This window comes from Schistocerca nitens, chromosome 6 (genome assembly GCF_023898315.1).
Source record: "Schistocerca nitens isolate TAMUIC-IGC-003100 chromosome 6, iqSchNite1.1, whole genome shotgun sequence".
Lineage (NCBI taxonomy): Eukaryota > Metazoa > Arthropoda > Insecta > Orthoptera > Acrididae > Schistocerca > Schistocerca nitens.
In genome coordinates, this window is record NC_064619.1 from 311,389,790 (window position 1) to 311,415,580 (window position 25,791).

At 38.2% G+C, this 25,791-nt stretch overlaps 1 protein-coding gene across 3 annotated transcripts in view; it reads right to left on the minus strand.

Moving 5' to 3' along the window:
- LOC126262828 (uncharacterized) overlaps positions 1–25,791 on the minus strand; it is a 116,809-nt gene that overhangs the window by 33,644 nt on the left and 57,374 nt on the right. For all 3 annotated transcript variants that reach the window (XM_049959678.1, XM_049959680.1, XM_049959679.1), the window contains one exon: positions 1,339–1,433. In XM_049959678.1, the coding sequence (XP_049815635.1) occupies positions 1,339–1,433 (95 nt within the window). The remainder of the gene's footprint in view (positions 1–1,338; positions 1,434–25,791) is intronic.

The following is a 25,791-nucleotide window of genomic DNA, read 5'->3' on the forward strand; positions in this document are numbered from 1 at the left end:
AATGTAACTGTTCTTTACAAACATTTTATCAAGTCTTCCCTAAATCCTGAAAGAACATCAGAAGTTGCACATGAATTTTTACAGTTACTACTGTCACAAAGCTTTATTAGGCCTAGACCTACAAAGCATTTATGTGCTCATGCTTACCATGCACAGACTAACTATAGGAGAAAGGGTTAGTGTAATGACTACCTGGAACTGCTACAGCCAAAAGGTGCAATAAGTGCCAAGAATTTTTAACAAGTACAGTGTTTCCTGGGTTGACAAGGGATCCATCATTCTATCACTGTTTTTAGTCTCACATTTAAACACTCAGCTAATTGAAGTGATATGCTTGGGATGCATGATTCAAATCAACAGATTGTTATCATTTACAAAAATGCAACACGGAAGTCTCATTTGTGTGGCAACTTGGTCTAAAATGCATCTCTAACATGCAAAAAGCAATTTCTTAAATTCATTACCAAAAACATGAACAAGACTAGAGTTGTACAGAATACATATGTAAATGACTTGTCTATATACATAAATGTCCTGACTGATTCACTGACTCTTCACTGCCCAGCCCAAACCACTAAAGACAGAAATTTGAAATTTGGGGAGGCACTGATCTTAACTATAGGCATAATTTTAGAAGTGACTTTTCAAAATCTCTAACTTAAGGAGATGAAATAGGGGATGAAAGGATTTTTGAAAAATGTAGCTATTAAGGTAATTCTGAAACTAGAACTATGACAATTATTTGGTTTCTCAGTCAGAAATAAAAAAATTTAAAAAACATGTTTCACTCATTTTTGAAAATATAACTCCTAAGGGGATGAAATAGTGGGTGACTTTTAAAAAACAAATCGTTATTGAAGAACTAACAATTAAAGCATTTTTAAGGCTGCTTCGATAAAATTGGTATTTGATTTCTTGATTAGAAATTTTTTAAAAATGTTTGTTTCAGTGTTTTTGAATATTCAATGCAAAAGAGGGTGGTATAGGGGATGAATATCATGAAAGTATTTTGTTATTTTGGTTAGAAATAAAGAAATGTGTGTTAGGGAATGAAAGTTTCCACAAAAATACCACTGCAATAACAAAGACCTCTGAATCCAGCTAACAGAATTGCTTGTTGGTCAGAATTACACTCAGAAAAGGGCATGCTTCTATGACCTTAATTATAATTAGACCATACAGCCTACACAAGCAAAGCAGCAGGCACTAGGCTAGTATCCCCATATTTGTCAACTATTTAACAGCTATCATTATCTATGTATAAGATAGTCACTTGTATGACAGGCATGTGAAAATTTGTAGCATGAAGTTTCTTTGATGACTGTAAAGTCTACTCACATTGCTTTTTGCCTTGAAATTCCTTTCCTGCATGGACTGATCATTATATTCGGCATAGGGCTCAAATGTTGAATTATTCTGTGACTGACTATTATCTGAAACAAGACATACACAACTACTAAAACAAAGCATGAAACAATAAAGAAGTATTGCACAAAAATGATCACAGTTACAATATAGAACAGTCATTCAATAAATAATGTAACAATTTATTTATTTTTTATAGTTGTTTATACATACAGGAAAATTCCCTTTTGGCAGTTTAACTCTGATGTTTCTTCTGTGTGTGAACAAAGTTTCAAACAATTCCAACAGATGGATGACCATATGAACCCTCAAAATGGTGTCTACGGAAGACACTCATTACAAGTAACTTGCTGCATTTGAATTGTTTGTTGCAGAAAAAGAAACTATGGTGAACATCCATAAATGTTTGTGTAGAGTTATGATACAGTTAATAGGAGTACTGTTGGGTGGTGGGTAGAGAGAATAAATAGCCAGGGAATATGGTTACTGAACTCCGTGTCAGCCAGAGTTGGGACATCCTGCCAAAGTCACCAGTCCTGACACTATCTGTGAGCAGTGGAAATGCATGTGCAATGACTTAGACTCTTAGATAGCCAACGATGTGCTCAAGATGGGTTTCACAAATGCTCACAACAGACAACAAGAAAAGCCATTTCATTTGAACTGTTGGAGCCATTTTTTGCTGGTAAAGCCATGATGATTGCCGTTTGGGAGAGCGATGGTGTCATCCTTGGGGATGTGTTGCCAAAAGCATTAACCATTAATTTTGCGGCATATCTGAAGACTGAAGAAACTCCTGAACCATTTCCGGGGTTATAAGTCTGACGAGCACTGAGAATCTTGCTCAAATATGACAATGCACACCCACACACAAGTCTCTGAACCAAAGTACCCATCGCCCAATTGGCTTGGACATCACTGCCTCATCCGAACGATGATGATGATGAAATTAATGCAGTGAAAGCATGGCTACAACCGGAGAACAAGAGCTTTTACCAATACAGAACACATGCTCTTACACAACGCTGGCATACAACCATAGAATATAGAAAGACTACACCGGAAAATAGTACATGACAGGAAGTGCTGGTTGATACCATCATCAAATATAACTTTTAAGGATAAATCTGTTCCGAGGAAAAACTTTGCAGCATTGTTTGTTGAACAAATCTGACATAATTAAGTGACTGCACAATGTTTATGAAGTTTTACTCATTTCTCGAAACATAACTTCTACTGACTAAAGTTCAGAATAGCAGGTTAAATGTGATGTTGGGGTCCAACAACAAGGCTTGTGTGACATGTAATCTTTCTTTGTTATTCGATCAGTGAAGTGTTTGGTCCTCGGGTGAAAAAATATTTGCTCGAGATGAATCTGCGTCGCGTCATATCACGTCTTGCTTATTATGGACAACGCACTTGTCCTTTCTCCAGCTCTACAAGAGCACTTTCTTGAAGAATTTCAATTCATCAAGATCCAATTTCAGTCTCCCAACACTCTCTGTTACTCCAGTCTATGGACCAGCACATTATTTCTAACTTTAAAAAGTGCTACACTAAAGCACTCTGAGCATTGCTTTGAGTTGACTGAAGCTACCAATCTCACTCTCAGAGAGTTTTGAAAATACCATTTCAACATCATTGCCTGCGTCAAGATGATTGAAAAGGCATGGGACGGGATTACCAAGAGAACTCTCACTTCTGCTTGGAAGAAGCTTTGGCCTGAGTGTGTTGACAAATGTGACCGAGGCATCTGAGTCAGTACCTGTAGAACTTGTCAACGAGACTGTCTTTGGTCAAGAGCATGGGACTAGAAATGGGTAACAATGATATCGATGAGCTTGTGGCCACTGAAGAGCTTATGAAGTTGCAGTGTGTTTCGCAGCAGGAAGTAGTGAAGAGTAGTTCTTCACAGTACGGAGGAGGAGGAGGAGGAGGAGGAAACAGCAAAGCAATCTTCAAGTGCAATAAGAGAAATGCTGAAAGCATGGGACTCTGTTGCATCGTACATTGAAAATCATCACTCCTATAAAGCAGTGGATATGCACACTATAAATTTATTTGATGATATTGCTGTGTCGCATTTTCGCCAAGTGTTGAAGCGTATTTTTCAATTACACCTTAAACAGTGTAAGCTGTGTGAAGTATGCCAACAAGATGGAACAACAGCTCAAACATCCAACCAAAGTATGGCCCACATCATGAATGTGTTCCCTGAAGACCCCCCCCCCCTCCCCATGGAAACTAGCCATTCTTCATTTCAGAGATAAATGCAATAATTAGCCATGAAGTCCTCCATGTGACATTTGTCCTCTATGTCTGAAGTTTTGCCACTAACTAAACCACTGGTCAGCATTTTCAGGAGACAAAATATTTAGTACTACTGACCCACACATAAAAGTTCACAGAAATATATAAATTTTCAGAAATATTAGTTCACCCTTCAGAGAGGAAAGAGGTGTCGGCACCTCCCTTTCATCTTTGCCTCCGTCATTCTCACAAAAAGTGGGATCTGAGTAATATCTACACTTCATTTTAACCTTTCCCATCCTATACCTCTTTTCTCCACAAGGAAGGACCTAACAGTTCTGAAAGCTAGGAGACTTTCATATGCTTTTTTTATGTGCCTATCAGCAGCACTAAAAATCTCACCACCTGAAGACGAGTATTAGTCAGCTATTTGGTTTCATAATTTTATGTAGTTCTCTCTCTCTCTCTCTCTCTCTCTCTCTCTCTCTACTTTTGATACAAGCAAATCCTTGCTTATTTAGACATAAAACTGACAAATTACACAAGGCACAGGTGAGACTGGAAGAAAGGTCCTAATTGATCAGACAGATGCAAAGGTACAAGGAAATACCTTTAAACTGATAACGAATTCTAATGTGTAAACTATTTTCATATGTAAATTTATGCTTCCCATAACGGAAAAATGTTCAAATGGAATGTAGATTTATATATAGCAAATACTTTTATTTATGTATTTATTTTACCTGCACAAATGAAGGTCAGACTATATTTTATAAAGTTCTTTTTACCAATACTGTGACACTACAAATAAAAATTGAACTTAGCAAAAACAGGTTCAGTTTTAACATAGATAACATCTGTAAAAATATAAATCCTATTACCAGTAATGTCCTAACAGACACAGCAAGTAAGTTTGCCTGGTTACATCAACATCAATGGAAAGTGCAATTTCTTTATCCTTTGAATATTTGTTGAGAAAATATGATGAAACAAAATTTAGTTTGAAGGTACAATGCTTGAGAATTCAACAGTGTCCTCTCAAACATAAACACTGCAAGTTGTCATTCAAGATATTATTACAGGATCAACAATTTAGCCAAGTATTGTGGAAACAAAATAAACAGTCGCATTTGGCAGGTGTAGTGGCTGGAGTTACATAAGTTTGCGCTTTTTTCATCAGTAGCTGCAATTAAGTATACACAAAGTTCACAATAACCTGCCAAAATTGCAATAAATTTTTTTCTTCTCCAACATAGATACAAATATTCCATTAAGTACAAAAATTATGAATGTTAAAACAATCCCAACATACAAATCCACAGTTTGCTGTAGAACTGCTTTATGGAGAAGGGCCATGTGATGAGCACAACAATATTTTCAATCACTGTTGGAAAAAGCCACCTTATACATAGCTGACACGAGTAATCTCTTTATACGGCCATATCCTGATTTGCATTCCTTCCTGGACACATGATGAACTTGTCTTCTCTGTGAGAAATAATTCTAATGTTACATCGCTGATTCATGTGTTGGATTGCTCTCTCAAGTGTTGAATTCCACCTTTATCTGTATAATGATACTTTCTCTTTTGAGAGAGATGCAAAGCCCCGATCTTCATGATTTTCCAATCATGACCAAGTAACAAGCAATATTTTGCATTCTACATTACAAAAATAGTAAGTTGCTTAAAAGAACGTTTACTTTGAGAACGGTCTCTTTCTTGACAGATTTAACCAGTGGTGAGATCTCGTCAAAAATAGTAAGAAGGAAATGGAACTGATGACTAAAGGGGAGAATACCTACGAACTGCTTTTTTCAAATTTCCTTTGGAAGGTAGTACCCAAATGACTTGCTGTATTTCAGTATCTATTACTTTCGAATGCCTACAATGGCTAACGTCACTCAGAATATGAGATTAAGGGATAAAGGATGCAGGCAAGCACTTTGTAATAGCAACAGCCTAATTGTAAGTTTCAAACTACATAATATTAATAAGATGCTACTGACACTTAATAAGGTTAAAGAAAGGTTACAAAGCAATTAAAAAGAAGGTGGAAATATCTGGGAACATTGAAAGGGATTATGAGGAAGGTAAAAAAGTAAGGAAATGGATGTTGGGAGGAACAAAAGATAAGAAGAAAGTGTAAACAAAATGAGTGATGATAGATGAAAAAGTGAGTGGACAGCAAGTGAAGGAAGGAAGGAACAATTAGGGTTTGACATCTTGTTGGCAACAAGCTCAAATCGAGGAAAAACACTGGCTGTGTTCTTTGAAAGAAACCACCTGTCATACACCTTAAGCAAATTAAGTGAGAGAGTTTGTTGATTTCAGTCTGTGGTAGCACAGTATTCCAACACAGATAATATTCTCATATCCAATAATTTTTGTTGGTCAACTAAAGGACCTTGTAAATGATCATACTTGTTTGTCAATTAGTATGCAGATGTACCAACAAAGTTTGTCCAATTTAAACTCACTTTTGAAGCAGCTGTGATATTGTGGCTAAGTATTTTGACACTACTGAGAATGGCTACTGGCTACCAATGCAGACAAAGAATTTCTTGTGGATTGGGGGGGGGGGGGGGGGGGGCCTTGTCCAGGAATGGTTAAAACAGCGATAACTATATCCACAAAAATCTCAAAAATGCTCATTAAAATACCACAATGTGTGGACGAATTGGAGAGATTCAGCTTTTTTTATTTTATTGTACTGGATGTTGTACATGAAATATTGATTTTTCTTCTTAATGTTTCTCTGTACAATATTTTGCTGGGAAAGATACACCACCTCTACCATTCTGGTAATTGTCAGTACCCTCGTTTTTATCTCTACACTCTTTTGATCATAGTTTCTACAGTTGTGAAAACTCACAACACAGAGAGATACACAATTTCTCGCTAAACACCGGCAAAAATACATCAATAAAAACAATGTCCGACATCCTGTCAAACTGGCCGTCAATCAAAATCTCTCTTTCTCCATCACAGTTTATGTTCAACAAACAAGTAAAACAAAGATGCACAGTGCCAAATCATTTGATCATTTACAGGGGTCTTAACTCTCAAATTTCATACCCAGAATTCTAAATGGGAAAATCCATCACTACTTTCCCTGAGAAAATCAGTGTCCTTATAAAGAGACGTCCAATATCTTGTAAGACAGTACACTATTCAATGTAACAACAAAAGATCTGACCTGAACACTTGTATTACCACTAACATTCGGATCAAAGCACTTCTGAGCTTTGCAGATTGGCAATGGTTCTCTAAAACTCATGTGACTCTCATAGTGAATTTGGTCTACACTATTACTAGTTTTCCCCTCTTTATCTTCTCAGACTTCTCCCTCAGTAAGTTTTCTCTTTCCACTTCTCATTTCTCCCCTCCCTCTTCTTCGTTTCCATTTTTCACCAGGTATCTTCTTCTTCTTCTTCTTCTTCTCCTCCTCCACCTCCTCCTCCTCCTCCTCTTTCAACTTCCTACAGTAGATTAGCAGTGGAGTACAAAAGCAATGTGCACAAAGGCATATGAAAGGATACATACCTTTTCGTAATTTAGATATTGTGGAAAATTGTACAATAAGGTCTTATTCAAAACATTTCAGCGCCCTCTAGGCATAAGTGGTTGATCAACACTTTACAACTGAAGTATGATGAGGGAAGAAACATTACAAAGGTTTTTCAAGAAGGTGCCTTTAATTAATGTTTGACTTTTCTAGAATTCATGAAGATTATCAACAGAAAAACATTTTAGTTACTGCAAACAATGTGACATTTGCAACAATAATTTACATCAAGTACGTAAGGTGATTAGGAGTGTTTCAAAACCCGTATCAAAAAGTGGTTCAACACTTAATTTCAGATTTTTACTAATTTCTGGGAAGATAAAGTAATTAATTGCAAGTCAGAAAAATGAAATTTGTTTTGCAATACATTCCAATAAAAGTTCCCTCATAAACAACATGCAACAAGCTGTAATAACGATTTGAAGGTGTGCCCAAAATCTATAGAAAGCATGTTGCCCTTTTTCTGTCTGTGATACACATACAATGGACTGAGTAATGTCTCAGAAATCATTTTTATGTTCCACACAATGCAGCATCTGCATAAGATTGCAAAGAATTACTGATGACATGAATAACTACAGTTGGTCAGCAAAACTAGAATTCCAGGATGGAAAACAAATAAAATTTAATGTATTGTGCAAAATTAGCACAGCAGAAAAAAAATATACATATGATTACAATTTTAAGTGATTTGAGGTTACACCTGGCATGAAATTTAGTACAGAGAACTGCTACCTCTATGAGCAACAACAGCTTTAACCCAGCTTGGATGACAGAAATGGGGATGTCATTCAGTGCTGCTTCAACTCTGTGCCAGAGCTCATCAATCGTATGAATTGGCAAGAATGGTGTACCAATATCTCAGAAATCCACAATCAGAAGTTTTCAACGGATGGGAGGTGTGTAGAACGTAAAGGCCAGGGCAACACTGTAACACCCTCTATACTGTAGTTTTGAATAGTTCAGGCAACATGCAGACTTACATTTTTTTTCAAAAGGTAACATAACAGACATCTCCAAGACAGGGCACAAACACAGACGTCAACACTTCAGAAATATATCGCTACTGTCGAAATTACCAGCTATGCAAACCAAAGGTGATCGTGCTGTGTACCTAATGCACCTCCACACCATCACCATCAGGCCAGGTGCTGGATCCGTATGACAATGACGAATGCAATCTGGCAATGTTCATTCTCCTTGGATACTCCACAGATCGATACATCAATCGTGATGCTGTACACACAACCAAGACTTGTCTTGAAATATGACGTGGTGCCACTCTTGTGTCCAATGTTGTCACTGGCACCCTAGTCGGCACACCACTCTCTGTTACGTCAAGTCGATGTGCTGGCAGTATTGTGCTCCAGATGTCATCGTCCTGTCTAGCTACAAACAAGCCCATTTCTGACTTGAGCGAAATGATATGGCTCTAATGCCCTGTGAGGTCAAGCAGACATTGTATCTTTCTCCTCAGGCACTAGTTATACAGTGTCACTGAGATCCTGCATAGCTCTGAGGATGGCTTTCCTGAAGCCATTGCTTCCATTTCTCTTGCCAGTCATGAGATCCCTACCACCAACAGGAGCAGCAGTATCTTAGAATGATAAACTGCAGTCTCCATAGGCCAGGATCCTGCTGCTGTCAAATTCCAGCATTCGCATAGATCTCTCAAACAAACAATATTCAAATGTTATTTATAAATAAAGAATCCCACAAAATAATGTTTCCTTACACAGATAATGTTGCTGGCACCACTCCTACCTACTTTGCACAGTTGCACTGAAATACTCATTTAAATATACAAGCAAGTTTACAGTTAACGCCAGATTGACATTTGTTGCCTTTCATCTTCATCTTCACGATGTTGCAGTTTTAATGGCTAGAAGCGTAAATATCTTACAACATAGAATTCAAAGAACACTGTCCTTTTAATTGTAGGATATTGTTACTGATACTCTAGGTTTTCTAATATAATTTTCCAATGGGTAATTTTCTTGTCTTTTCTTACACTTTACAATCTAGCAAAAAACTTCTTGATCCATCCAGCACCCATTGGCTTGGCTACAGGTCCTGCGCACCTTCATTTCATTTTCATAATTGTAATTACATCTTCCACTTCTGTCTGTCACCTGATCCACTTCCTTGTTTCCATTTCTCTCCTAGCAATTCCCAACATGACTCTCTCCAATACTCACCGGACCATCCTGCTTTTGAACGGTTTCCACCAAAACTCAGTGTCTCACTGCGATTTGTTAAAACTGATAACGCACACTGATTGAAATCTATAATTTCAGACTCAATGGAAGCTTGGTTTTGAAAACTGCATCACCAGAAGCATTCCATGCCATTTTACTCTTATATTGATTTTCTTTGCTGTCCATCCAGTTGTCATTGCAACTGAATACAAAAGATCATCCACTGGTTCTATGATTTCACCCACTGCTTCTATGATTTCACTGTTTATTTGTATGTTCCACTAATGCAGATTTCTTCTTTTTATTCATTTAGAGATCTTTCTTTAGAACTACTAAGAACAGTTTCAGCATCACAAAAGCTGTGACAGACTTACAATTCTGACTTTCCCATTATACAGATGAAGTTTAATGGAAGATGTAATACTGACAGACATTCTTCAGTAGATTAAAATACTGTTGCTCAAAGGACATTCATACAAATTTTAAAAGAACTGACTCATAACCTTTCAAAATATATGAAACCTTTCATCTGGTATGTGCAAAACAGGTGTCATTAGATGCTGTGGGAACATAAATTTGCAAGGAGAGAACACACACTATAGTAACATTGTTCTTAAAATGTGTAGCAGAGCTCGCAAGATCAATCTGGCATGCTACAATCCTATCCCACAGGCAAATAAGTTTCATAGATAGATTGTTCATTTCATGATATTAGTCCATTTATTTTCATTACTATTATTACTAATTTCTGTTATAAGTATAATTGTAATATATATTAAAAACAATGCTTTAAGGTCACAATAAATAATATGAAATACTCGATACTCTTGATGACTCCTTGACATTTTCACAACAATGACTGCTCATTCCTTTGTTGTGGAAAGGACGAGAAAGATTCAAAAAAGAAAATGGGGACTGGTTACTGTTGTGTACAATATTTGATAAAAAATATTTTTTTTTAACCGAACTGTGTGGTCATCCATCATTTTGTGAACAGAATGCTGAAAAGTAGTTGATGTGGGTAATATCCTGTTCCTGGAAACTACATATGATGGCCTGCACAATGAAGCCGTTAACCGGTCCTCAATTTTGGATGGCAGTGTGTAACATTTGAAGATGTAAGCAAATCATTGGATAACAGTATAATAGGGAGCTCTTTTTAAGCTTTCACTCGCCCAAGTTCTAATGCGATGAAGGGCTCAGGTGATAACTGATTTCAGCAGCACACAAACCAAATGTGTTTGGTAGAGATTTGATGTGCAGAGCTACTGGTGCAAATTAAAGCAATTCCAACCTTGTCACTGACTCCATAATCACCAGATTAGATAGTTTCCAAGTTGGATAACTGTTTAGAACCAAGTGAAATAGTCACTGGAAGGTAGTTGGATCACTGTTCTCCTTTGATACATGAAACAGGTCTAAACACTTCACAGGCCAGGTCACTCAACATGGAGGCACTCTGGAAGTCACTTCTAAGAACTTGTCTGCCTGCTCAGTTCATAAATAATCTGTATTGATGATGGTGAAAGACCTGAATAACATGAGTTAGTCAACATCTGCTGGATTTCTACAGCATAATTTACGTGATTGATGTTGTCAGACTCTTCATGAAAATACTCTAGCCTCTGTCAGTAGACTGTTGTATGAGCCTGTGCACACCTCCAGCCACCACCTTTGCATCACTGTGGTAGACCGGATCAAGCAAACTTCATACTGATGGAACTGTGTACTACGTGTGATGCACTCATGGTCCACGCAGAACAGTGACTCATAAAAATGTAAAAGAACCATGTGACTAGGTTGGTTGGTTGACTGATTGATTGATTGATTGGGGGGAAGGGACCAAACTAGCAAGGTTACCGATCCCACTGGATTAGGGGAGGACAGGAAAGAGAGGCAGCTGTGCCCTTCCAAAGGAATCACGGAAAACCTAAATAAGGATGGTCGGAAGCGGGTTTTGAACCGTCATCCACCCGAATGCGAGTCCAGTGTGTCATCAGCTTCTCAGTTGGTGCTACTGAGGACCATAGTGTACTGAGCTGTTTCATGCAGTTTGTTTCTAGTTATATTGACTACCACATCAATTTGCTTTTACGGAGAAGACTCAGAAAGCACTGTTTTGTCAGTTCTAGTAATTGTTCCCCAATTGTAGCTGAGGACTGAACTGTCCTGAGCGTAGCAAAACGTGTTGCTTGGGATTTTGATTAAGAGGACAAGGCCATGTTTCGGACGCTGTCTTGTGCATTTCAGATGACTTCCTGGATCTGTTGTTTGGCAGCATACATTGATGTCTCACAATAGTGGAAGCATAAGTCATCCACAAATTGTGAGAGTGAGACTGTGTGACCCACAGTAGACATAAGACCATTGACTGCAATGCCTGAGGGCATGACATACTATGTGATCTCGTACATGTTGTTTGCTGAACGCCACTACAGTGTGGATGTGGAATGTTAGTTCTATACACATGTGGAATGAGAAAGGAATGTGGTGATGCCAAGTGATGGTGTATGCTTTATGTAGACTGCAGAACACAGTGACTAGAACAGTGGGGTATGAAAGACTCGCTTAACCGCAGTCAAAGCACACAAAGTGGTCACTGTTGGCTTGAAATTCATGAAATCCATTAGTGTTGAGACAGTATCTCAAGTGACATGAAGCACCACAGAAATCACCAGTTTACCCTCTTTCCCAATATCTTCCAGAGTCAGTCTGTCTTGAAAATTGCCCCACGGCTGTGTGAAAAGTGTGGGTCCTTTCTAAGCTCTAGAAGAGACAGAAGAACTTTCTTGCCAGTAGGAGAGGAATTTCTCATATTGTAACATGCAACTGATTTCAAGAATATGGGTCTTGCTTCCCTGGTCACATGATTATTAATCTTCTCTGGTCATGAAGATGCATCTCTGCATTCAGCTAGCACACTAATGAGCTCAGATTCGCTGAATGGGCACTTTATTGCTCAGCTGCACATAAGTGAAATCATAAGTTGGCAGATCCTGCCAAGGGCCTATGAAATAGGAATGAGAGACGTTACCTGCTGGATGCAGAAGTTTCAGTTATGTGGAGTGTGAGATTTTCTGTGATGGCGAAGGTTCAGTGATGTCACTCATGGACAGTCTTGTGATTGCTGTGGAAAGCTAGTGGCCTTGAATCTGATGCAGCTTGAGCTGTATCTGAGGTGTTAAGGTGTGAGTCTCCACTGCTAACCAACAGTGAATTAGTGAAATTATTTTGACCAGTATGGAAACTTTGTTTAAAAATGCAGTCCTGAGAATCCATATATATGAACCCGGTTATTCACACATATTAAATGGTTTTATCAGTTATATCATAAAATTCTAGCACTGAACACTGGTGCTCTGCAACTATTTCATTTCAGTATACATTTTAGAGCACAGGCTTGAAGATAGAAAGAAAGAAAGAAAAGGAAGATTAGGGTTTAATATCCTAACAACAACTAGGCAATTTGAGGCAAGAGCATAAGCTTGGAATTCTTCAAGGAGAAGGAAGTACACTGGCCATCCCCTATCAAAGAAACCACTCCAGCATGTACCTGGAGCAAATTAGGGAGGTCATGGGAAACCAGAATCTGGATGGCCAGATATGGATTTGAACTGTCGTTCTCTTAAGTGTGAGACCATGTGTAATAATCATTGCTCCATCTCGTTCAGCAGTACAAACTTGAAAGGAAAATATATAAATCTCTACACAACTACTTTTTGCCCAAATGCCTTTCTGAAGTGAACTCTACAGTTGCGGATCTATTCTGCAAGTGTAATGATATCATATAACTTAAAATCTGCTTTTTAACAGAAGAATATTGAGCCATTCCTATGGTAGAGCTCTGTAGTTTCTTAACAAGTTTCTGAAACCCCTTACGACTTGGTGTAATTGAGACAGTATTTTCAATCTGACATTGAGGTTTCTTTTTCTAGACTTTGACAAATTTTGAGCAAGAATTTAATACCTTTCTGCTTCCCCTAAGTGATCCGTGGTCACTCTTGGGATCATTAACCATTAGGAGAGTGGAAAGTACCAACTACTTTGCCCTTGCTTTTATTTCCACTAATTTCATCTTTGAAGATGCAGTGCAAAGAAGGGGGGAAGAAAAACCTTGTCTCATCTGCTGGTTATTGGGAGGAAGGTAATTAGTGTAAGGCTGTTCTTATTTCCCTCTATCAGTATGATGATGGTTGAGATTGCCATTTTAATAGCAATTAATGCACATTCCAGTAGTTACATTCAAATTTGTTTCCAATGAGCACATCTGCACTTAGGAATTATCTTCCGTGAACAAGAGCAGACTTATGATTTTCAACTTCAGTGCCCTTTCCTGTGAATCAAAAAATGTCAGTCTGTATGCTGTTTGAGTAATTTGTATGAATGCTGTTTGAGTAATTTGTATGACAATTACGACAAATGCAGGAAAGTCATAGCTGAACCTCTTATCAACAGTAGGTCTTCAAATGGAGAATAATCAGGTTTTCACAAACATTGCAGTACAACTCGAGCTTTAATAAGGGTAACGGACAGACTTACAAATGTAGGGCCAAGAAGCAATTATTACATATAGGGTGATTAAAAAAGAGGAACAGATTTCATTTGTTTACTAGAGAGAAACTATGAAAGACAAACACACTGGCCATGTCACTGGATAGAGGAAGGTTCAAAGTTTTATTGTCACACAGATATACCATACACTACGTGATGTTCAAGAAACATTGAAATGGTTGTCCATTTCATTCCACACACAAATAAAAAGGTCCTTGTTTACTAAATTGATGGCTTCAATAATTCGATTTCTCAGTTCTTGAAAAATAGCTGCTACAGGTGGGACAAAAACTCTGTCTTTTCAGTAACCACACAAAAAAATACTGCAAGGTGTGAGGTCTAGTGACATGAGAAGGCAAAAGCAATGAACAAGATCTTGTTATCCACCTCTTCAAACGTTGGGGGATGATGGCATTAGGATACATCACTACTCAACATGAAAGTGTGGTGGTGAAATGTTATGCATAATACTGAAATTGCTGGAATCTTCATGAACTTGAGGAAACAACCAATTCTGCAGCATGTTCAGGTATGATATTACTGTCACAGTCTCCTCCATGAAGAGGAAAGATCCAGAAACCTTGTGAACAGAAATGGCTCAAAACACTTCCAGTTTCGGTGAGTCTCTCATGTTCAACGACAATGCCAAGATTTTTGTGAGCACCAAATTCTTAATTATGGCAGTTTACTTTACCCAATATAGGAAATGTCGATTCATCAGAAATGAAGAGCCATTCAGAAATTGTGTCCTCTGCCTTATCCTGGAGAATTGAAATGCAAAATTCGTACCTTCTGTTACGGTCACCAGGATGCAACTGATGCAATAACAGCAACGTCTAAGGCTTCATATGCAGGCATCATTTCAGAACATACCACACCACTGATTGAGGAAGCTGAAGTTGATGGCCTGCCTGTATTGTGGACTTCCGAGGGCTGCATGTGAACTCATCTCAGATACGCTCAACATTTTCATCAGATGTGTATGGCTGATCAGTGCTCTTTCCTTTGCATATGCAATGAACTGCTGGTTTGCATGTGCAATGAACAGCTGGTGCACAGGCAGCTTCTTGCTCAATTGACAGCAGTAAGCATGTTGCACTTGAACAGTAGATTAACTTTGTGCAAATTCTGACACACAAAATGATTTCCCTTGTGGTGAAGTCGCTATATTGCAACAAACAGCTGGGCAGCTGCATCAAACCTCTGAACTTTCCTCTATCCAGTGAGATGCACAATGTGTTTGTATCTTTTATAGTTTGTCTGTAATAAACAACTGAAATCGTACTTCTTACACTTTAGCAAAGCCTTTGACTCTGTCATCTTCAATATTTTACTTGCCAAATTTAGAAGCTTAAATTTCTCTCCAAGTGCTTTGCAAAGGTTTCATCGATACGTGACGTCTCAGAAACAATGCCTCCTATCCAGCACCATAAAACTGCAATAGAGACAAGTAGTATCAAGTGTCCCTAAGGATTTGGTATTAGGCCCGATTTGCTTTTCATTGTATGTCAATGACGTTTCATCAGGTCCATCCTCCTTTAAATACCGCAATAGAGACAAGTAGTATCAAGTGTCCCTAAGGATTTGGTATTAGGCCCTATTTGCTTTTCATTGTATGTCAATATGTCAATGACGTTTCATCAGGTCCATCCTCCTTTAAATACCGTATGTATGCTGATGACCTTAGGATATAACTAAAATGCAAAACCAGTAAATTCGAAGGCAACTACCAAGATTTTTCATGCAGATTTTGTGCACTATCAAAATGGGCACAGAATGTAGGGTTAGAGCTCAACCTAATGAAGAATCAAGTGGTCCTGGTTGGCCACTAGCCCAAAATGTCGGGAAGCCCAACAATCTTTAATCCTAAATTAGACATACATAAATTTATCTCCTTTGGCAAAGAATCTAAAAGTAATAATACATGAAAAGCTAAACTTGGCTGAGTACAAAGCTGCAAAGTGCTACAATGCATCAGCATATGTTCACGCCCTGCAAAAACATAAGAAGCTCTTTACTTTTGATCTGAAAAAGAAAGTTGCACAAATGCCTGTACTTCTAACTGTTGATTACAGTGATGTTATTTTACAAGGCCTTTATCAGGAAAGCTCACAATGCCTGGGGCTGTTCGTAAACACCTGCATTCGATATATCTGCAACAATTGAATCTGATCATATATTTTTCACCATCTTATGCACAACTACTCTGCTAGTCTTGTCAAATTACACATTACCTCATCTCTCTCCTTGAGCTCATTGCTCTTGTCTGAATAACACAGCAGAACACTCATTCCCACCAGAGCAAAATTCCTTTTTGGTCCATTCCATCACTCACCCACTTTCTGTAAGTCCTTTTCAGTAGCAGGAACCGAACTCCGGAATGACCTTCCTCATTATAACAGAGAAAAATGTGAGAGAAATATCTGCCTTTGCTTCTGTACACACTATTTACCCTCAGCACAACTAAGAATCCTTCTTTCCTACCACACCATAATTTACCAAAGCTCTTATCTGGTGCAGCTTGGTTAAATTTTTCTATCTCATATATCACTATCTCAGAAAATACCACTTTTGAGTACCCATGAATACATTTTGCATCTGACATCATCATCATCATCATCATCATCATCATCATTGGCAGTAGTAGTTTTAATGTTATTAATACCATTTTATTACTATATCATACTGAAATTGTCTTAAGTAATTACGTTATTTAAAAAATGCTGTATTTGTGAAATCCTGGTCTCGTATAAGAAAAAGACCCTAATCTGATTAGGTTAAATAAACGTGTTCTGTTGGAAAAGGTTGTGGGAAGGACTAAAGCCTTATCAAAAGCTTTATCCCGATGTAAAACCATGGAAAATATTTTTAAGAATAGCTGGACAGGGCTGAGAGAGAGAGAGAGAGAGAGAGAGAGAGAGAGAGGAAAGAGGGGGGGGGGGCGGCAGCTGGACACACTTGACACTTGCTGTGCAGACAAGTACAACCAAAGCGTATTCTAATATTCCACTTTTCATTGTGACTATTGGCAGTATTGCCCTCTCACCTCCTGAAGGGAAACAGTGGCTACTACGTCTATCTATACACAATGCTACAGTTTTCTGAAATGAATTTTTCTTGTAAATAAGAAGCTTAAGACTAATGTAAAAACAATTATGTTGTCATATTTTTCACAGAGAGAGTATTATAAAATGGCTCACTACACAATTGCAAAAGATTGTAATTATATTCATATATATCATCAGTCAGAATACAAACAAATAAATAATTTTTGAAAATAATGTAATTAATTGGATAGATACGAAATCTATTCACCAAATGGTGCCAGAAGAAAAAAATAAAAGTTATGGAAATGTGCAAGCTTTCAGAGACAGTAGCTCCTACTTCTGTGACAACCCCCACTGTAAGACTTGTCCTACGCACCCTCCTACTGCCACCTATACCACCCCTGCAGGAACTGACGAAACATATACTAACAAAAGAAGAGCCACGTGTGGAACAACATATTGTATACCAGCTGTTTTGTTAACCAAGTCATCAGTTCAAATGAGTGGGCATAGAGACAGGTTGTATACTGGCAACATAAATATTTTGCAATGTTGTGCACTACAACATGACAGTCATGACCTTTGTGCCTATTTCACTGTTGCCATCTGGGTGCTTTCTCCTGCCACCAGTTTCTCAAAACTCTGCAAGTGGCAAATGGTGTTACAACATGTACTTGGATCTCACCATCCACCTGGTCTAAATTTATGTTAATTTCTTTGGTCTCAGTCAGTAATTATTCATTTTCTTCACTCCCTTTTAGTTTTCTCTATATTTCATTTTCTAACCTCTCTATCCCCCCTCCTCACATGTCTACCATGTATAATGCACTTAGCTTTCCACTCTAACTGTTGTATGATGTTTTTCAGTAATTTCTGTGTCCTACTTATTGCCCTATTTTCCACCTTTAATGTCTCAACTTCTCAAATTTCATTCAGTATAGTTCTTAGGGATGGAAAAAACCGACCAGTTAAAATTGATATCAGTATTTTAGTTATGAATAATTGGTATTTTTAATTATTTGTTTGGTCTTGGTTATAACAGGTGTTTCATATTTTTTACTAATAACTGAATTAAAAAAATGAAATATCAATTAGACAGAACTGTAATGTTAGAATTTTTCATTTTTAAATTAACCCTTTAAAAAAAAAAAAAAAAAAAAAAAAAAAAAAAAAAAAAAAAAAAAAAAAGAGTAATTTTTATTCATACTGCACTGGTTTGGAATACCGCATTTTATAGAAAATGGGAAAGCGGCCAGTGCTATTTTAATAACACAGCCAACAGAAATGAACAGCAAATACATGGCATAAGAACTGGTACAGCACTGCTGAAACAATGTTCCTGTTGCCACGTGGCGTAACTAAAGGTACGCTTGTACGTGCAATGTACAAGACAAACAGCTGTTCGTTCATAAACCAACATGCAGAAAAATACTCCCATCAGAGCACAAAAATGATAAATATGTTCCCATCTATTAAAATGCTCTGACCGAAAATTAAGGTACCAGCTGAATCATTCTACCTTCTTCAGCACCTTTAAAAAATTTTGGCATGTGAACATATTTGTGCTTTTTTTTACATGCAACTGTTCTCTCACTCCGACAAGCTGTAACTTGCTCAAACCATTAGTCCATCACTTACTCATCTAGTCCCACTTTCCCAGTCTCTCTCATTCAACCCAGCAGCCACAATCTCCTTCAATCTGTCCTATTAATAATATCTTCTCACTGTCACTGTCTCCCTCTTGCTCTCTCTCCCTTCTTCTATCTCATTCATTCCTTATCACTGCTGCTATCTCTTCGCATAGTCACTACCTCTCTCTTCCTCTTTGGCATTGTCAAAGGCTGACTCATTATGCTCTCACCCACTTCCACTTCTCCTCTTCATTCCTCTCCCACTGACACTGTCTGCTTCACTCTTATCCTAACACGGTTCTGTCATTGTCAACTATGTTCCACTACTACTGTCCCCATCTCTTTCTTTCACACTGTCATTGTCTCCTTCACTTTTTCTATGCCACAACCAACGTCCGCAATTGCCCAATATTTAGCAGCTGGTTACAATTAAAGTGTGCCTACTCACAAAGGTCCAGTGTAGTGTGGGCTACAATTATCGTATGGCAGCAAAATTTGATAGATATGATATGTTAATGCGGATCTGATTTACACTGCAAAGATTAGTGCCAATTTTGGCCACCAAGTGCAAATCTGGAGCTATACAGCATTTTGTCGACGTCTCCAATTCTCATTTTGAACAAATTGTGTAAGGCCCAATTAATAATAAAATCGACATTATGACTTTATCACCTGTTTGATCTTCTCTACCTAAATCCCAATCATCATCCATTACATATGGAAACATATCTGTGTGCCTTTCTGACATCCACAGTGCCATATTTGCACCTGGTGGCCAAAACTAGAACTTTTTTCCAGCATAAACCTGTTCCGCATTAAGACATTAGAATATTTACCAATTTTTGCTGCAACGCAATTATTACAGCCCACACTGGACCTCTATGAGTAGCTGCACTTTAATTATAACCAACCGACATTACTTTTCCATCTTTTTCGCACTGCCATTGTCTCCTCTCTTGGCGTAAAAATGTGTGAATATGTTCACACAACTGAATTTGTGGGAAATTTTTTAATGATGCTGAGGAAAGTTCAACGAGGCAGCTAGTACCTCACTTTTTAGTCAGAGTCTTTTAATACCCAGGAGGATTTTTTTTCCCTTCTGATAGGAGCATTTTTCAGCTTGTTCCCTTCCTTCCCTGCTACAGGAGGTCACTCATATGAAAAGAACTTTATAGGTCTGTAACATTTTGATAGTTCACTAACGCGAAATTGAAACTGTGCAAACTATAAAATTTTTACATGTTTTTCAGTACTACACAGAGTTCGCAAATAGTTTCTGATGAATAATGGAGACACTTTGCAGCATATTTCTCCACACTACATCACTTTATGAACTAAGTTTTCCCCTACACTGGATTTTGTGGGTGTATTTTACAAGCAGGGTAACTTCAAACCTCTGTATCTCAGAAATGGATAAGATTTGAAGAAAAAGTGATCAAATAGCTGTTTGAGACTGGGATCTTAGGAATATGTTGCAAAAATTTCAGCGATTTGCTGTGACAGCGTCTTGGAATCCACAACTTGGTTTTTGTGCCCAAAAACATGTTTTCCGGGCTTTCTCAGGAACTGCCCATCAATTAAATGGTGCCAGCATAAGCCCCTTATGGTAGACTGTAGACCACATCTACTGCAAAAAGAACCATCAGATTTGTTCCATTTGCCTAAGCTGGAGGAAGTGTGTAATGTCCAAACTCCAGTCCTGTACTGTAGGATAGTTAACAGTAAGATGATACTTCTGCTGGGTGTACAAATGGCCCCTACTCCAAGGCATATCCAAAAGACTTGACCATAACTTTCTATCACCAATAGAACCCGAAATATGAGCCCCGGAAAATTCCTTGTAAGTGTATGCTGTCACATATATACATCTATATTCGACAGAAAAAGCTTTTGTTGTTTTAGAAAGTACTGAACCTCATTTTGTTAAATCAACCAGAAGAACACACTTTTTGTTCCAGAAACAGTAGCCATCATTTTTCAACTTGGATAGGGGCATAGCTTGAACTATTTTTCTTTAGGTGACATTGAATGGCATCATTGCAACGAATGTAGTTTAGAACATGTGTTGGCATATGAAACCCACACCTCATGCCAGTAAGAATATGATAAAACAAATCGTGTCCATTTTATTAATAGTATTCCAAAAACATCTCTCCACTTAACATACTTTGCACATAATATTCAGGATAAGTTGTGTTCCTTGAAAACTGTGTAAATAGTGGTGCAACATACATGAGAAAATTCATCACCCAGAACATCAACTGTCAATCAGATCACAGTTTCTGGCACACCTGATGCATAATTTCATTTGTATGGACAGTGGGCTTGCCAATGCACTCTTCATCATCCACATTTGTACATCCACTTTTTTTAAATTTCCAACATCACAATTTCTCCTTTGCTGATTACTGTAGACCTATAAGCAAGGCACAACTCCTATTGAATTTGAGCAGCTGTAGATCTACTTACAGCTAGCACTTTGCAATTCATAGGAGCAACAGTTTTTGAAGGTATTATTTGCTTTCACCCATAGTCAAACAATAACTTCACAAACAAATAGTAGATAGCACTTCTATCTGTGCAACTTTGTTCTGAGCTACAAACATTTAAAATAAACCACAGGCCTTAATTTCTTAATATGCCTCATACTTTGACTCTTAATTAAGCAGTACCATTACTTTTACAACACCTTAATAAAAACACAACCTTCCAACCACTATGATGAGATATAAAATCTATGAGAATAACTTCTAACCAGCATTATTCCAAAACTCTCTCTACACACAAAAACACTTCTTTGAATGCCTGCTCAACTGTTTTGAATACTATACTCGTGCTTAGTGTGGAGTGATGACCGTGTACTGTTGCTGAATGGGTTTCCAGTTTGAAGAAAATTGATTCACATACTTGTTACATTGGTATTCATTGGGAGTCTCATTTTCTTGCATCTGTTGACTGAAACATGCAATTTAAACTTTTTATGTTTAAGAAGTTCTGTAGATACTTCACTAATTATGGAAAAAAATTATCTAAGTAGAGCAGGGTTCATTTTTGTGCTGTTAATTAGTACAGAGATCCTCATTGAAAAGATCAAATCACATTACATACTCCAAATTAGTTTGACATTCAGATGTGAGCCTCATATTTTCTAGTGCGCCTCATATTATTTCTGTTTCTGAAAGATCTGTATTTAAAATGAAATACTGAATTATACAAAAGCTGATAAAGACTATGTCCATACTGAAGCACAAATATAATAAAATATTTTATACTAATAAACCCCAAGCAAATTGTGTAAATACAGAGGAAGGTTTGGTTATAACTTTTTTACACTACACTCAGCAGTGAAATGACGGTAAATGACAAAATTTGAACAGAAGGTAGTAGCACAAGAAGGTGTCCACATCTCCAACATACGAGTCATATAAAAGAACTTGCTCACAATTTTCTAAAAATAAGGCACAATCAAATGCTTTCTGACTAAATTTAGGCCATTTTACTCAATAATTTTAATACAAATATAAAAAACACCTTATTTTCATTAGCAACAGAAACTGTAATTTAATCAACATAAAGGGCAAGTTTTTGGATGCAAAAACTACCTGTCATTTATTAAACACATTATTGATACAACCGCTCAGCAAGGCGAAGTGGTAACCCAGCCATAGCAGGAACTAACTTGGTCACCTGACCAAGTACAGTCATATTCCAGTTTGAAGTAGAGCACACTGATACCCAGCAGTGCTAGTGTGAAAAGTGGTCCACAAAAAGTGATCACAGAGAATACCTCGACAGGAAACTGCAATAATTTGCAGTTAATGCTATTAATTTGACTGACGAGAAAAGGTCTGACAAATAATGCAAGGTGCAAGGAAATACTGACAAGCGAAGGTTAAGTAAATCAATGGTGTGCAAATTAAGGAAGGAGGTACACAATGGCAACCAATTTTCCTACTTTTCAGTTTACTTGTCCATCACATACGTTTTGGTGTGATACAGTATTTCCAGGCTTCTATGGTTGCAACATCAATAGCAACTGTCACCACAAGTAAAGCAAGCTGAACATGTCCAGTGATAGTGTTTTTGATTAGTAACACTGATGCCCCAGGTCCTATTTCCAGTGACCCTTGCAGCCCTTTTTCTTTCTTTTTTCCCCCCTAATGGCCAAGGCTGGAAGGAGGTTCATTCAGGCTTTTAAGGCCAACTGGATAGCTTCTCAGATATAAAAGCAGCAAAACATGCAAAAGTCACTGAAGTAGTTGGGTTGGTTGTGGGAAGAGACCAAACTGTGACGTTATCGGTCTCATCGGATCAGGGAAGGACGGGGAAGGAAGTTGGCCATGCCCTTTCAGAGGAACCATCCCGGCATTTGCCTGGAGCGATTTAGGGAAATCACGGAAAACCTAAATCAGGATGGCCAGAGGCGGGATTGAGCAGTTGTCCTCCCGAATGCAAGTCCAGTGTGCTAACCATTGTGTCACCTTGCTCGGTTATCACTGAAGTAGTGTTACATCAAAATGCTTGCACTAGGTAAGGTGACACACAACAGAAGCATCAGCCAAATGGAAAACGTCCAAGTATCTGTGCAAAAGGAGAAAAAGTCAGATGCACACAAATATTTCATTGATGATCTAGACAGATGTCCTATTAGACAGCAATTTCTGCAGTATTATGAACAATATGAAGAACACCATCACTGCAAAAACTTCGCAGCTATTGTCACACAGAACAGGACTTACAGACTAACTAAGCAACTCTGAGAAAAAGTATTTCATACGTGGAATTTGATTTGAAAGGTGCCTGTATGAACAAGTCATTATTCAATTTCCATATACACTCCACTGTGAATGACACGTTTTGCAACAGTTCCAGATAAATGTTTCATTGTTGTGAATGCAAAGTTTCCTTTAGTGATCTTTTCTACTCTCTGACTGTAACAGAGAACTTATGATTACCATGTATAAATGGTCAGGAAAAAATTAAGAATACCCCGAGACAATGAAAAATAAACTTTTGGCATTAATTAAGAAGTATCACTCTACTCTTCTTTGTTCAACCAGCAACATGGTTCTCACTGATTCCATACCATCCAAATCTAACTCCCATAAAACTTGTCTGGACTCTCTCAAAGAACAAGACCCATTGTCATAATGCAAGAATTTCACTCTCTAACAGCCAATCCCCTCCCTCACAAAAAAAAAAAAAAAAAAAAAAAAAAAAAAAAAAAAAAAAAAAAAAAAAAAACCGCTGATGCTCTTGTCTGGTGCTAGCCTTTTCACGTAACACTACTCCAATGACGTGTACATCAATTTCACTGTTTTTACATTCAAACAGCTTTGCAGTTGTCCTCACTATGTTAAAAATGCTGACCACTAAGCCATGCAAGCCAACTGCTTTTGCAGCTGCAATATTAGTTTTTAGTGTTGTGACATATGAAGAGTTTAAAGGCTATGTTATCATGCCAGAAAAGGTGTGTCAGGCCTAATGGTGGGGAGTGTCTGTGACAGATCAGGAAACTGAAAATACAATAAAATCATTTGCCACAGATTTGAACACGAAGTCAGCACTATCATACATGTCAAACAGCAGATGAATGAACAGTCATCACTGTGGAAAATAGCGATTTCACAGAGTACGGTAATTTTACGCATACTGCCAGCGAAGTGTCATGAGCATCCAGTGTGAGAAATTTTGTACATTCTGTTCTTGCTCTAAAGTGGCACTTCACTCAGTGGCATTCTGAGCTCCACACATCAGTCCTCTATAGGTGACTGGTTGCCTTTCCCTTAATTTACATATTGTACATATCCTGTTCTTTCTTGCCCTTCCCTGTCCCACTTGTACTTTCTGCACTATCCCCTGCCTCCTTGCCTTGCCCTTCTCCACTCTCCCCTCCATCCCCTTGGCCATTTCTGCACTCACTTCTTTTCCTCTCATTCTTTTCTCCCATTTCCACTACCTGCCCTCACTCTTGGGCTTTGCAGCACTCCATTTGTGATAGTATGGAGCATATGCCATTGCTTCCTTCCCTCCTTGCTTCTGGGACATTACGATGAGAGTGCTGTCACCTTGGCCAGGTTACCAGTTTGGTTTGCACAGTAATACACGTTTCATCAAGGTCATTTACTGTAAGTTACTTGAAAGAGAGACACCTACTCTCCCTTAATATGTCAGATGTTTACACAGCAGAACGGAAATTTAACTTGTGAACAAAATAAAACAGATTTAAGGTCTGGTTCATCATTAACCAATTACAGCAAGAAAGGCACACAAACCAGATCCAGCCAGCCCTGAAATGCAGTAAAGCATCTCTTATGACAGGCAGGTTACTGGTTGGATGGTTTAAAGGCAGAAGGGACCAAACAACGAGGTCATTGGTCCCTTGTTCCTAGTAAAACAATGCCACAAGTGTGAGAGAATAAAATTGATGAAACATATAACACAAAACAGAAAGAAAGGAAAAGCCACAAGAACAAAGGGAAGGCTACAAACACTAAAAGGAACAAAAGAGGACAAGAAAACAACAGACAGACGCTAGAAACAGAAGAGAGTAAAACATGGAAGCAGATTACAGTGGCTGGCAAACCACGAGAATAAAAAGGGAAAGCCAGTCAGTCACTCTGCAACACATTAAAACCTCCACCCTGAAAGCATTAGGGTGGAGGACACAGAGGTACAAAGGACATGCGCTAAAACCTACATAGAAGTATAAAACCCACTTTCACGGATAAAACGTAAAACTAAAGATGATGTGAAGGCATTGTCACCTAACATCGAGGGCAGGGTGCTGGGAAAGTTAAAAGTCAGCGGCTGTAAGTGGGCAGTCCAGCAAGAGGTGGATGACTGTCATTTGGGAGCCACAGCGACACTTTGGGTCCTCATGACAGAGTAGGTAACCGTGCGTTAGACACGTACGGTCAATGAGGAGCTGGCAGAGGACAACTGATTCCCTGCGAGAGGCCAGCATGGAAGACTTCCACACATTCATAATCTCCTTAATTACACGCAGTTTGTTGTGCGTGCTGTTATGCCAGTCTGTCTCCCAAAGCTGGAAAACCCTGTGGTGTAAGACAGAACACAGGTCAGCTTCGGAGATGCCTATCTCCAGAAGCGGTTTTCGCGTCACCTGTTTGGCCAGCCTGTCGGCAAGTTCGTTGCCGGGGATTCCAATGTGTCCTGGGGT